Source organism: Chelonoidis abingdonii, chromosome 24, assembly GCF_003597395.2.
Source record: "Chelonoidis abingdonii isolate Lonesome George chromosome 24, CheloAbing_2.0, whole genome shotgun sequence".
Lineage (NCBI taxonomy): Eukaryota > Metazoa > Chordata > Testudines > Testudinidae > Chelonoidis > Chelonoidis abingdonii.
In genome coordinates this window covers 15,782,803-15,797,339 of record NC_133792.1, presented here as the reverse complement: position 1 = coordinate 15,797,339, position 14,537 = coordinate 15,782,803, and the positions used below count along the sequence as shown (strand labels likewise).

At 45.0% G+C, this 14,537-nt stretch overlaps 1 protein-coding gene across 8 annotated transcripts in view; it reads right to left on the bottom strand.

Moving 5' to 3' along the window:
• Positions 1-14,537, bottom strand: part of PRRC2B (proline rich coiled-coil 2B) — an 80,655-nt gene that overhangs the window by 18,787 nt on the left and 47,331 nt on the right. For all 8 annotated transcript variants that reach the window (XR_012654795.1, XR_012654796.1, XR_012654797.1 and 5 more), the window contains exons 13-16: positions 12,228-12,421; positions 5,630-5,834; positions 4,283-4,505; positions 1,476-3,536 (exon numbers count right to left, since the gene is read on the bottom strand). Coding sequence is in view for 5 of the 8 variants with exons in the window: in XM_075060459.1 (XP_074916560.1) it covers positions 1,476-3,536; positions 4,283-4,505; positions 5,630-5,834; positions 12,228-12,421 (2,683 nt within the window). In the remaining 3 variants the exon portion in view is untranslated. The remainder of the gene's footprint in view (positions 1-1,475; positions 3,537-4,282; positions 4,506-5,629; positions 5,835-12,227; positions 12,422-14,537) is intronic.

Here is a 14,537-nt window from a genome sequence, read left to right as displayed (position 1 = left end):
TCTGGTTTAAAAAGAAGCAATATTTAGCAGCATATATCTGTCTCCCCCTCCCCCTTTCCCTCACATCTCTTTTCACCTGAGCACAGTTCCCACCACACACCCAGTTATACTCCCTTTTACTGGTATCTCAGCATAAACCATTATTCTGTTATTATGGAGCAACTTGCTAATAATTAGCCAGGGGGAGAAAACAATCAAGTAGTGTCATCAAAGCAAGAATTATCTACTTCAGAGGTTCTCAAACTGGGTCACAACCCCATTTTAAGGAATCTCCAGGGCTAGACTAGGTGGGGCCCAGGGCCGAAGCTGAAGTCCAAGGGCTAAACCCCTGGGTGCCGCGAGCTCAGGTTTTGGCTTTGGCCCTTCCACCCGGGACAGTCGGGCTCGGATGTGCTCAGACTTCCGTTCCCCGCCCCCCCCCACCCACACACACACCAAGGTCATGTAGTAATTTTAGTTGTCAGAAGGAGGCTGCAGTGCAATGAAGTTTGAGAACCACTCGTCTACTCCAAAGCTTTAATTCCAATACAATACATCTGTTCAATCTTCAGGAGGCCTGTAACTCCAAAAGCTATTGCTAACAATAAGGGATCACATAGAAGTTGCCAGTCTGGAGATCTACCTGGTCCAGTATCCTATCTCCAACAATGACCACCACCAGATGTTTCAGAGGAAGGTGCAAGGAACCTCCTAATCCCCAGTAGAGTTTGGTTTAAACTCAAGTATTCACAGGAGCATTCTTACCAGCAGGTCCATAACATGCAGCACTCATTTCTACGACATGCAGCACTCCTTTCATAGAAAGGAGTGCTGCCTTCCATTCATTGCCAAGCAGCAATGGTTTTGAAAAAGTCTATTCAAGCATGGCTAGACCCGGGAACTCCCAACACTGTGCACAAGCCACAGCTACTGCTGTCGATCTAGAAAAGCTCTGAAGTAGAGAAATCTACTTAAATAAATGACATTTCACCTCTGCATTCCCATCAGGTCATTACAGACAAAACAAAGCCCTCCAAACTTTCCACCACTGCCAGGCCATACTCCAGCTGGGATTCACTGAAGGAGGGTTGGAGAGTTTGGAGTCAGTGACCAAGAAGTCTCTGTTAACTCTTTAGCACTTGAATTGATGGGATGCACAAGCGTGATCTGCCATTGCATGATAGGATTTAAAAAGGTTAAAGAAGGGTGGCAGCTCAGGCAGCACAAGCTGGAACTCCCACCACAAGTAGTGTTCTAGCAAAGGTATCACAGGTACAGCAGGCTCAAATGAACATATGTTTGTGAAGCCAATGAACACCACACAAAAGGATAACTGGTGCTAAAAGTCATCTGTGTGTGACAAAAGGAAGCACAGCCAAAAATTCTGCATGAATCAACCCCTTCTTGCCTGCAAGTCCAGTTTGCCACAGGGATATCTGCACATGTGGTGACAAGCATGCACAGAGCACGTGTTGTATGTCAGACTTTGAGTTTACCTTTTGCTTTTCATTGATATCCCATTCTGCTGGCTCTCGAACCGGGAAGCAGCTCCTCCACCGGCCCTTACCAATTGCTCCCCAAACCCTGCTGGTTCAGCCTTACGGCTCTGTCTGTCTACTAGGGGCCTCTGGCTTGAGAAACTCCTCTTTGCCAACTCTCTCTTCTCTCCCAAGCTGCCACTGGCAAGGCCACCGTCCAGCTGCACTTCGCTCTCCAAAACACCATCACGTCTCTCCCGTCTCTCACTAAAGTCGCTGCTTTCAGATGCTGTCTCCCACTCCTCATTGGCATGATCTGACGAGTTCTGATAGGACAGCTCAGGAGACCTCCTGCCAGAGACACCATTCTTCTCCACTGTGGTCAGCTTGGATCTCCCAGGCCACTGGCTGGGCAACAGGCTGGTTCCACCTTCCTCAGGGTTCCACTGGCCAACGGATTCTCTCTCTTGTCTCAGACGCCTGAATCGGGGGGGCTTGTCTTGACGAGGGGGACGCCGCCTCCTGAAGGGCCTGTTTTCTATGTTCTCTTGATCTGCAGTGTAATCCTCCTGGAACAAGGGCCTTCTGTTGTCAATGTGATTCTCCTCAAAACCCCTGCCAGTGAAGGAGTCCGCGTGCTTGTAAGAATCTTGGATATAGTCCCTGTCAGACTGTCGCCTGATCCCAAAAGTGTCTGATGGAGGGCAGTGGCTGTACTCCTGCCACGTGGTTCCCCCGCTTCTGCCCTGCCACTGGGAAGGCTCCTTCGCCATGAAGCCTCTTCGCCCGTACCCAGAGTTGCTCAGTCGTGGGGGCAGTGACCTCCCAAAGGTTCTTGGGGCCCTCACCTTGGCATCAAGGCTGCTATGATCGTCAGAGTAGATTTTATTGGACCTCCAAGAATCTTTGAAGTCTCCTTTCTTCAGGTCGCTCTCCTCCCTCTCTAGGAGGGAGTTTTCATTGCTGTTTTCAGAACCCCTCTGCCGGCGCCGCTTGGGGAGCTCCTCGTACTCAGACCCTTCACTATGTGTCTCGCTAGCAATCCTGCGCCTGGGCTTGCCCCTCGGGAAGTCTTCCAGCTGATTGAACTCCCGTAGACCCCGCCCTCTGCTGCTTCTTTGGTTGTTATAGACACCCCTGCCACTAACAGCAGTACCACGGCCTCTGAAAGTGAACTCTCTAAAGCCTCTGCCTCTCCCTCGGCCTTGGCCTCTCCCACCAAAGGCTTGTTCCTCATCGATAAAGATCCAGTTGTTTCTTTTTGTGGGAGGGAGGTCATTAGACTCTCTGGAAAGCTTATTCTCCCATGCCCTTTCAGTCTTCTCTTCCTCCTCCTCCTCTTCTTCCTCCTGAGATTTCTCAGCATCTTGGGTGAAGCTGGCTTGGGAAGAACCCTTTTCATCCAGAAGGTAATGAGTGGAGTTTAGCAAGGCTGATGGATCTTCTGAATCATTCTCCACCTTATAGACAGGTGCTCTCTCTTTTGCTGGGTGTGAGATCTCTTCTCCTTCTAGTTTAATCTTCTCCTGTTCTTTCTCCTTCTCCTCAACCTTGAGGGCTTTCAGGACTGGTTTTTTAATTGGGCCAGATCTCCGGGTCCTCCCCATCTGCTCCTGGTGCTGATTGTTAGTGTTTCTATTCTCAGGAGCCCAATCCGTCTCTTCAGCAGGTTGCTTGCTAGCAGCACCTTCTTTCTTCCATGGGTCAGCACTAAATGACTGCTCATCCCTGGGCACTTCTTCATCTGCCTCTGCTGCAGGCTCTGAGGATTTCTGATGGTGGTTGATGTCCCAACCATTATACTCTGGTTTTTTATCAACTTGTATAAAGTCAGACTCCAGGGGAGAACACCGTAAGCTTGCATGGCGGGCGCCAGAAACGCATGCATCCTGCACGGTCTCCTGGTGCTGAAACAAAAGATCCTGGCCTATTCTTTGAGAAGATATACTGCTGTCAAAGTCAGATTGGGCCTTCTTGTCAAAAGTGTTTAAGTACTCATCCCCTCTGTCCTCAAAGAGATCTCGCTGGGCATTTATGCCCTCTGACCTTCCAGATGAGGCAGAGTAAGAGCTGTCACTCCTGAAAAGGAACCAGAACAAAGTCAGTCAGTCAGTGTGATTGAAGCACAGCCCCAGGTCTCCAGGTTGAACACAGCAAAAAGAAAGAAAGAAATGCAGTTTAGTTATCTACTTTAAATCATGACAGATCAAGCCTATAAAATACTTGACTGCTGGATTCATTGATCTGCCATGGCCCCAGTCTGCAACACCAGGTCAGGCAGAGCTGATGAACAAAAGTCAGTGGTTTCTGCACAGAAAATAAAAACAAGGGAGGTATACTCAGGAACTGAATGTGGATTCAGTTTCCAATCTTTGTAGTGATTTCAAAATTAGCAGCTTGATTCAGAGTCAGAATGGTAAGGACCACTGATTAAAGAATGAAATAAAAGTAAGAGACACCCATGAGTTAGCCAGAATTTGTGACAGCTGTCTACATAAGCAAAAACTGCCTCTCCCCACTGAGGGAGCTCCTGCAAAACCCCATGCCAGAAAGGTAAGGTCCAGTGAGAATCAGTTAAAGTCTCTATAGTTTTTAAAGTTATAAAGCTTTGATTACACATACTGGATTTAATCTTCTTATATGCAAGAACTCAATGGCGTTTTAGCCTATCACTACGCACAGCACTCAAGGGAACACAGGTGACCAAAAATACTTTCTCCTGATCTTTGAAGAAGTCTTATGTGTAGACCCCAAACCCACTCTTCAAAGGGAAGAGGCGTTCCCAGTACAGTGTGCATGGCAGAATGGCATGATTTTGCCCTCACCTGGTATGCAGTCCCTCCATGCTCATGTTCTCGGTCTGTTTTTGATGTGGTAATGGGTATCCTTTGTTCTGCAGGGATGTGTAGCTTTCCTGGCCCCACACTGGGGCAGGGTCCATGGAGGCAGCTTTCCTTTCCTGCTGCAACGATGGCTGACAGTTCTGCTCTTCAGACCTGCAGCCGCTCCCATTGATGGAGTCCTGCTGAATCATGGGCTTCATAATTCCTGAACAGAAGAAAGAATTCCAGCTGTAACACTAGAAGCGCATAGCCAAGCAGCATTTTACAGCCTTAGGGCAGGTCATCTCCCTCGCCCTCCTGGATGGTAGATGAATGCACTCATGGAAACCTTCTTTTAAAAAGGAAAACTGAGATCAAGAGATATATAAAGAGGAAAGCAACTGCCTCAGAATGAAAGGGAAGCAAGGATCCTTAGGGCCGCAATTTAGAGCAACTTTCATAGTCAAGCCTAAGCACAGCAATCCAGAACTTCACTGGCTTAGGAGCAAGAAGCGGAGGGAGGGGGTCAGAAATACAAAATAATCACAAACATAAGGCATTGGTTTACTCTTCCTACTGTTTACATGCCTGTCTCTGGCAGATTAAATGCAGGATTAACAAGTGCTAGGAACATATAACCTGAGGCAGGACTTTTTCACTTCTCCTACCTTTCCTTTGGGGATCTAATAAGGTTTTGTGAGTAAAACCATCTCCAGCCCACTCCTTCCTTTCCTTCTCTACCACACCAGAACCCTTCCCTCCATTCCTGCGGGTTGGGGGTCTCTCCCTGCTACGAAATGAGAGCCATCAAGCACCACATAACTAGGTATGGGGGTACTCCTAGGCATTCCCTATGCCACCCCAAACTCCAAGTACACATCAGCCCCCACTTCCCTTTTGACTCTTCCCAATCCCTGGAGAGGGTCGACAACAGAAAGCAAGGATGAGAAGTCTGGGCCACGGTAAGGCTAGTTATGCAGAAGACGGGATTTCAGGAAGGCCAAGCCGACTGGGATAGCTCCTCCCTCCAAGGGTCCTAACCTGCATCTCAACAGCCAAAAATCCACCCTCTTGTCTGGCACAGCACTCCTAGTGGCCTGAAACCTTAGGAAAGTGATCAGTCCTCAAGGCATTATACATCTGGGGACTAGTCAGAACCCAAAAGAATGTAGCTTGCCCTTTGCAATTAATTCTTTACAGGTTACTGAATGCAAAGGTCCCATCAACTCTCAGTCTCATGAATCTAATTATAGGTTAAAGGCCACAGATACGGTCCAGAAACTGAGTCAGGATAGCATCAGAGAGTAAGAAAGCCCAGAGTAGGGGGAAAAAACAACAACACCCCTTTACCTGATGGATAAAGGGCTGAAGGGTAAAAATCCACAGAGGTACGGCCCTGAGCCATACGAGGGTCCATGTAAGACGGCATCATCATCCAGCGAGGATCAAAGCCGAGCAACTGAGGGTGTGGTGGGTAGAACGTACGCTGAGGATGGGAATGGGATGGTGGAGGATAGACCTGCTGTTGCTGCCAATGCTGCATCTTATACAACTGCTCCTGGGTAGGCAGAACAATGAGACAGGTTAGCACAATCCTCAAGCATTTGTACATAGCAGGACACGAGTAATGAGTGCATTTTCTTTGGTGTAGGCCAGCTTGCACACAAGCTTGCATTATAAACTCAAAACAACCAAAGAATGTAGCATCCTTCCGCCTTGGGTAGGAGCAACGACAGATGTGGGCAGTTCACTACCAGGTTTGATAGGGAGCAGCCTGCACTTCTTTAGATGCATATGGCAGCTCACACTGTCTTCTTCTCACAAGTATTCCTGGTGCTGCTAGATCACAGCATTACATCATAGACACAGGAGATTTCTAACAGCATTTTCCAGCAATTTAGTAATCTGGTTCAAATAATGTAGATGCTTCCCACTGGAGGGAATTTGATCACTTGATATTTAATGCATATAGACACCACTACTAATACTAAAACTTTTTAACTAGAGAGATTACATTAAAAAGGAAATAAGTTCAGTTAAGAGAACATTAAAATCATATAGTATTTCCTATGTATTATTCTGAGAGATGAAGCAACCATGAGGTCATTCCATTTCATTACCCTGACAGGGCAGGATACAATCCCCTGATAAAGAAATAGAACAGATATTTATCTGATTTGACATGTGATCTTAGCCAAAAGTCCGAGTAGAAACTACACACAGAAGGAATTTTATATTCTGGGGAAAACCTTCAAAATGTAACAAAACGAATTAGAACAAGTTATATTCATTGGTCCAACTTGATTCAATTTTTTTAAAACTATGTTTACAAAGTTACCAGATGCTGCAAATGTTTATTAAAAGGTCAACTCCCTTCTCCTCCCACTGAACCCCTCACTGAAATAATCATGGCATATTTGTCACAGTATAAGAGCTTCCACTACAGCTCAATATCCCAGAGCGAAATTACAACTTCCCTGCAGGACCCAGCATTAGGAGAAGAGAGGCTGGGAAGGACAACAACAAAAGCAACATGTTTTTAAAAAGACAGATCTCTTTAATAATAAGCATCAGGAACATGGATACCAGCTAAGTACATTGCTTTTTCTACAATGTGCTCTCAATTCCAGGTATGCTTAAGTGTGAAAGGCCTTTAAAAGACACCAAACACTACAATCTTGGGAATCTTTGCTGCTTGCTACTCAAATCATCAACAAGAATAACATCAAAGGGAGTCTAACATTTCACTTAAACAGACTCCCTGATAACAAAGGCACTGAAGACTTCAGTTCATTCATTCTAAACTAAATGAGCAGTGCCAGGCAACTTAAGTCAGGATAATAGATTGAGGTAACACATCCAACTGCTGCAATAAAATCAGGCTGCATCAGACAGTTAAGTTTGAAAAGAGAGAACCTATTTCCCCTAAAAGCTAAGCCACTCCACCAACCTTACATGTAAGCCATTTCCGCAGCCACATTTAGCCATTCTGTGGGATTCACACTGTACTTTACTAGCCACAACTAATACTGTATGTGCTATGCATATGACTGAATTATCCACTAGAAAGACAAAGTACTTTGGAAATTTTGCCTATACGACAGAGATGCAACCTTCCAGGCTAGCCAGAGCATTTTACTTCCTCCATGGAGACAACCAGATGAGAAAGGAACAAGCCACAAAGCCCTAAAGTTCTGATCTTGACACAACACCATGACGATAAAGCAGGGGTCGATAACCTTTCAGAAGTGGTGGGCCGAGTCTTCATTTATTCACTCAAATTTAAGGTTTTGCGTGCCAGTCATACATATTAATGTTTTTAGTAGGTCTCTTTCTATAAGTCTGTAATATATAACTAAACAATTGTTGTATGTAAAGTAAATACGGTTTTTAAAATGTTTAAGGATCTTCATTTAAAATTAAATTAAAATCCAAAGCCCCGCAGACCAGTGGCCAGGACCAGGGCAGTGTGAGTGCCACTAAAAATCAGCTTGCGTGCCGCCTTTGGCACGCTTGCCATAGGTTGCCTGCCCCTGCAATAGGGAATCCCTTGCCTACCATTCAAATCTGTCACACTGCAAGAGAGAGATAAGGTGGGTGAGGTAATACCTTTTATCAGACCAACCTCTGTTGGTGAAAGAGAAGATTTTGAGTTACACAGAGCTCGTCTTCAGATCTGGGAAAGGTACTTAGTGTCACTGCAATGGCGTCAGCTTCTGGTTATGAGGTAAATCACAGTTCCAGCTCACAGCACGAGCTGTGTATTGGGAGACTACAGAAGTAATTAATGCTCTTCTACCAGCCCATGAAGCAAGGCAGGACTGCAGTAACCGCTGTGATTTCCATATAGCTAGGGAATGGAATGGTCTGGGAACTTATGTAGTTATGGCCCTGCTTTTAACATGACAGCACCCAAATACCCTTTGAACTCTGGTCTCATTCTTCATGTTGTTTTTATAATTCAAAAGGGAAGCCAGACAAATAGTTTATGCCCAGGAGTTAGGTCCTGATTAAGGCTGTACTGAACCAAATACAAACAGAAGAGACAGGATATTTTAAACAACAAAATAAAATAGGTGTTGGCATTTTAACAGCTATACAGAAGTAAATTTGAGCAGTTATTGTGGTGATTTTCCATATGAAAATTACCTCAAGGGCCTGATCTTGAAAATATTTCCATCTGTCTTTGGTCTTGTCTTCACTAACATGTTAGCTTCAAGTGTTGCTCCTAATCTGACTCCTATCCGCAAACAAGAATCTCTAGCTAGAGTTAAGTGATGCTTTACACTCGAGCTAGCTTGCCTGTCAGGAGATACAGGTGGAGTGCTCCAGCTAGGAACACAGTAGGGATGCGGCTATTCTTGATTGCAGATCTGATCACTCTGTGTTGCTGTTTTGCAGTGTGGTTACGCTCACTTGAGTTAGATAACTTGAGTGTAGATAACTTGAGCCAAATCTGCAGTGAAGACAAGCCTGTAGGGCTTTATATTGCTGTCCATCACCACTGTACTGTATCCATCTGTTGCATCTCTTATCTTATACTTTAGTCTGTAAGCCCTTGGTGGCAGGGACCATCTTTGTGTTCTGTGGTTTGTACGGAACCTAGTATAATGGAGCCCAGTAATACAAAACAATAAATACTAATAGTATTTGAGCACCTTCCATGTAAAATCAATAGCAACAGTGAAGTGCCCAGTGAACTTCAAGGAACCACTGGGACTCCTCCCTTTTCACAGAATAAAAATCTCTTCCTGGGGTAGGAATTTTAAGATTGTATTAATTTGTTAATTCTGTTGGTAGGGGTTGAAACGTGTGTCACAGCTGTGAATGATTCCTACCAGGAATAACACTAACTGACTTCTATGGGGACCACCTACTGGAGGTAAGCAAAGTACTATACCCAGCATGAAGCATTTGTAGGAGAAGCCGGTTGAGGTTTAAAAGCTGCTTTCTCCCTGCCTTAGTGCAGAAGTAATCAAAGAGGAAAGATGACTCTATTCTTAGCTTTACTTTATCTACCGCACTGGAATCTTGAGGGGGAAAAAAAAAAATTAAGTTTACGACAGCAGGTTGTATTATCATTTTTGACTGCAACATCCCTAATGGAAGAGCAAGCAGCACAAAGAGATGAGAACCACAAATGAAACTAATCTATTTGTACTAGCCACACAAAAGATGAAAAATAAACCAAGACTTTTTAAAAAAATTCTTCCAGTGGTAATAATTCAAGATGTTATTAGTATGACAGGGAGGACATTTAGAAATATTGGATTTTGAGCTTGACAGCCTCCATTTTATATAAAGTAACTGTAGCAACCGTTAGTGCTGTATCTTTGAGTCACCAAAATACCTATCAACCACAATAATAATTATGGAATAACATGGCACTGAAGAGTAATTATTAAAACCCAAAGCTAAACATCAGGGCTATATTAATTTAGCGATATAATTAGACTTTGCAGAATTCAATTTTTATTTTTTAATAATTTGATAGAAAAACATCCATGTTTATATTAAGCATTTTTTCAATTTTTATCATATTAAATTTGCACAGTTGCAGGAAATTTTATGAGGGCATCAGACAATTACTGAATGACAGCAGACAATGAGATTGAAAAAGTTAAAAAGCTTTGTAACTGTTAAAATACAAACTGTCAACATCACATGTTAAAATATCCTTAAGCTGGTTCTCAGTCATTTTTCTTACCTTTCCTATCTGTAAGTTTCACGTATTGTATATTTTCTTGCCAGTTTTTGTGTGCGTGTTTGTATGTGTGTGTTTGTGTGTGTATGGTGAAATCAATTTTTACCAACATTTACCAATAAAAAATCTAATCCTTCCAAGCCTAGATATAATTATGCTTTTTGTAACCACAGACGCTCCCTGTGAGACTGATGCATAAATGGTTACTCTGTGAAGGATTACAATGGACTCTAATCATTCCAAGCCTAGATGCACTCTTGTAGTGCTGCTCACACAGAAGTGACTAGTGGCAGCTATAAAGGAGAGGTGGGGAAAACACAGTTATAAAGCAATCCAGGCTGGGCATGGCACTGAAGAACATTCTGTAATGAAATAAAAACTTAAAACCAATACACACTTAAAATTCAAACAAATAAGCTTAACTGAAGGAGCCAATACAGGACAAAAGGGATGGGGGGGGGCGCAGAGTAACAAAAGGCAAATAGCAGGCAAACTGAAAACACCATCTTTACACAGAACAGGGAGGAGGTGGACTGCAACACATTCCAGTTCCACACCCCTGAGACCCATCTGAGGCAGGGCATAATCATCTGCCAACCAAAGATGCAACAGTGGGCTCTTCTAGTAGGCAAACAGCTGACCACATTCCAGAACATGGGTACAGAGTGAGGGACTCTCAGTAGATGTATTTCATATTAGAGTCAAGACTACTAAGAAAATAAACCTATTGCACAAAGGTTTGACCACCCCTGCAGCCTCCTTTCCATGCATGCCCGGGCCTGTTAGCACCCACCCACTCCCTGAGGAGCAGCAATATCTCTGACATACATCTTGGTCAGTGGGAGTTAGGGGACATGTTCACAAGGGGCCTGATCCAGCAAAGTGCTAAGCACGCTTTGCTCCCACTGAAGGCAATGGGAACCAAGGGTGCAAAATACCATACTAGATCAGGCCCACGGTGGCAGTGCTGCTTTGGCAGGAGAAGACCCCACTGCTGCACCTTTAATTTTGGCCACAGGAAGAGGAATCCACCCCTGCGTGCACTTGGTTCAGAACATCCTGACAACAACCTCACAACCCAGAGCTCTGTTTTAAAAACTACACAACCCTAAAACGATACTGCCAGGAGGCAACAAGACGAGTTTAGCATACAAATCAACACTTCACACATCATTGTCTAGTACAGTGGCTCCCAAACTTGGTTCGCGGCTTGTTCAGGATAAGCCCTTGACAGGCCGTGAGACACTTTGTTTACCTGATCAACCGCAGGTACAGCCGCTCACCGTTCCCGGCCAATGGGAGCTGCAGGAAGCGGTGTGGGTCGGGCCACTGCTTCCTGCTGCTCCCATTGGCCGGGAACAGCGAACCGCAGCCATACACAGACACTCAGGTAAACAAAGCGTCTCATGGGCCGCCAGGGGTTTACCCTGAACAAGCCACAAACCACATTTGGGAACCACTGGCCTAGTACTATTCTTTAAAGTGAATGGCAGAGACAAAGAGGCAAAACCTGCTCTCCCACCCACTGCTTCCCCAACCACAGAAACCTCTAGATGTAGGATTGGAAAACATGTCTTACAATCAAAGGCTCAAGGAACTCATTTTCTTTAATTTAAGAGAAGATTACGGGGTAACTTGATCACAGACTGTAAGTACGTACACGAGGAGAAGAAATTTGATAATAATGGGCTCTTCAATCTAAGAGACAAAGGTCTAAAAAAATCCAATGGCTGGAAGTTGAAGCTAGACTCATTCAACCAGCAATAAGGCTCAATTTATTTATTTTTAAACAGTGAGGGTAATTAACAACTGGAACAATTTTCCAAGGGTTGCGATGGACTCTCCATAACTGGAAATTTTACATCATGACTAATCAGGAAAAAATCCCATGGACTACAGGATGTCAGACTAGAACTAGATAATCACAATGGTCTCTTCCAGCCTTATAATCTCGGAAACTGTGAACAAGAGCATGCAAGATGTGTGCAGCCTACACAGAAAATCTATATCCCCACGTAGAGCTCCGGAGGGGATTCTCGTGTCCAAGCATGCTGAAGAGCAGAGCTAGGAGGAGGATTCCTGTTTCCCACCCCCTGGAACTCCCTAGCACAAAGCCTAGTTACTTGGTGGTGAGCATACGATTTGGCCCCAAATAAACAACAGTATTTGATGAGGGTGAGAGAGAGAGAGAGAGAATGTGAGAGTGTGTTGATGGGGGGAAGGGAAAGCTGTCAGACCTCTTACCTGCTGCTGCTGTTGCTGCTGCTGCCTCTGGAATCTCGGAGGAAGTGATTTCTGGTATTTGTTGAACTCCTGTGCTGGGGATGTGGCTTCTCTAATCTCCTCCTCACTGCTGTTTTGGGCAGCTACTGTTGTGGCTGTGGTTTCCTCTTCTAGATAACCAACAGAGACATCCTGTGCATGGAATTCAGAAGTAGCTGGGGGGGATGGAAACAAGATTGGATTAAGTTCTGCTGCCCACAGGAATAGCCCACATTATAAAGCAGCTAACTCAGGATACCTATGAGAACACTGCACATACGAGGTGTGAGCACACTGTGACAGTATTACACAGGTGAACTTACCATTCCACTCTATTATGCTCTACCATATGCACAGTATTTCAGCTGATATCTTCCTTAGACTGCCCTAAAGATCATTCCATTTTCCCTGCTCTGCTCACACAACCCTCCTACCGAAACCTTCCAATGCTACACCATCCTTCTGACCAAGGAGAAATGAACAATAATCCATTTTGAGCCCAATGCCACTTCTTACATTGACCACAAGGGTCATTTTAATGACAAGGCACTTGACTCTGCCCTTATGATTCGAATACACTTTTTGGAACTTTTTAACCCTTGGTGGAGCAAGAGGCAGAGTTCTAGAGCACAGATCTCCTGCAGGACGCACAGAATACTGCCACTAATCATCCAGTTGACCTTTCCACATTAACTAAATGAGGAGTCAATGCTGATGCTGGTAGGGGAGCGCCCTCTGTCAGCCTTCTTTCTTTTAGGAGGCACTGGGGAGCGAGACTTGTGCCTGACCGATGCCTTGGACCTGTGTGCAGAGCCATGGGCGTGCTGAGGGTCCTTAGAGGAGTCCTTCCTCAGCACCGGCTCACAGCATCGATGGTGCCAGAACACTGACCAAGCGACGCCTGGGGCTGGGTCTACCACACCAGGGTCTGACTGAGGCCGAAACGCTGCCTCCATAAGCAAAACTCGGAGGTGCTGTTCTCTCTTTTTGAGGGTCCTGGAGCGAAACCCTCCACAGATTTTACAGCGGTCCCTAAGGCGACCCTCCCCAAGACACTTCAAGCACAAGTGTGCGAGTCACCTCTCAGCATAAACCTGCTGCAGTCTGAGCATAGCTTAAAGCCCGGGGATCGAGGCATACCTGGAGCCAGAGAAAATGTGGGGGGGGACCTCCAAAGGAAACTTATGAGAGAAAACTATCTATACTAAATAAACGACTACTGAATCTAACTATATACACACACGATACTGAGAAGCACGCGCTTACTGAGGCAAGAGCAACGGTGAGTTCCAGCTAGCTGTCACAGACGGTAAGAAGGAACTGAAGAGGGGGGGCGGTCGGGTCGGCTGGGCACTATATTGAGCACCATGAGGGCACGACTCCAGGGAGCACGCAGGCTGACCCTACAGATACTGCTAGGGAAAAATCTTCTGGCTGTCGTTCACGCAACGCATGCACACCTGACTGGAACTGACATGGACAAGCACTCGAAGAACTATTTTTATTGTGGGAATAAAACGAAGAGAAAGGAGACTACAACCCAACACTTGATACAAAAAACAAAAGTGCTACCTGAGCAAGTTCAGATTGCTGCACTATTGCTTTAGTGCAGGTACAGTAACGCCTCACTTAAAGTCGTCCCAGTTAACGTTGTTTCATTGCTGATCAATTAGAGAACATGCTCGTTTAAAGTTGTGCAATGCTCCCTTATAACGTCATTTGGCAGCTGCCTGCTTTGTCCACTGCTTGCAGGAAGAGCAGCCCTTTGTAGCTGGCGGCTTGGAACCAAGGTGGACTGGCAGCCTCCCTAAGTTCCCTGTGGGGCAGCCACCCAGCAGGCTTTCAGCTGTCCCTCCCCCCAGCGCCATGTGCTGCTCCCACCCTCTGCCTTGGAGCTGCTCCCCAAGCCTCCTGCTTGCTGTGTATTTAAGGACCTACTTAAGTGTCACTGGTTGCATCAAATCTCATCTTAAATTAGTTTGTTTCAAATTTAAGCTCTGAAAAAGCCTACCATCCAAATTGAAAGTTTTTCTAAACATTTTCTACAGTATTTGCACCCTAAATATTGCAGAGTTGTATTAAAGCATGAAAACCTGAAAGTGACATTGACTATATAAACAACAATGGAATCTGAGGCTTTGTTCTCATCTAAATTGAGAGACAAGTGAAGAGAGGGCATAATAAGTGAATCAGACTGTAAAAAGTCTGTCTAATCAAGTAAGGTGTTGTTTGTAACTTGGATAAGGAAATTGGGGTGGTAGGATTTTTTTTTTTCTTTTTAATACAGTTTTT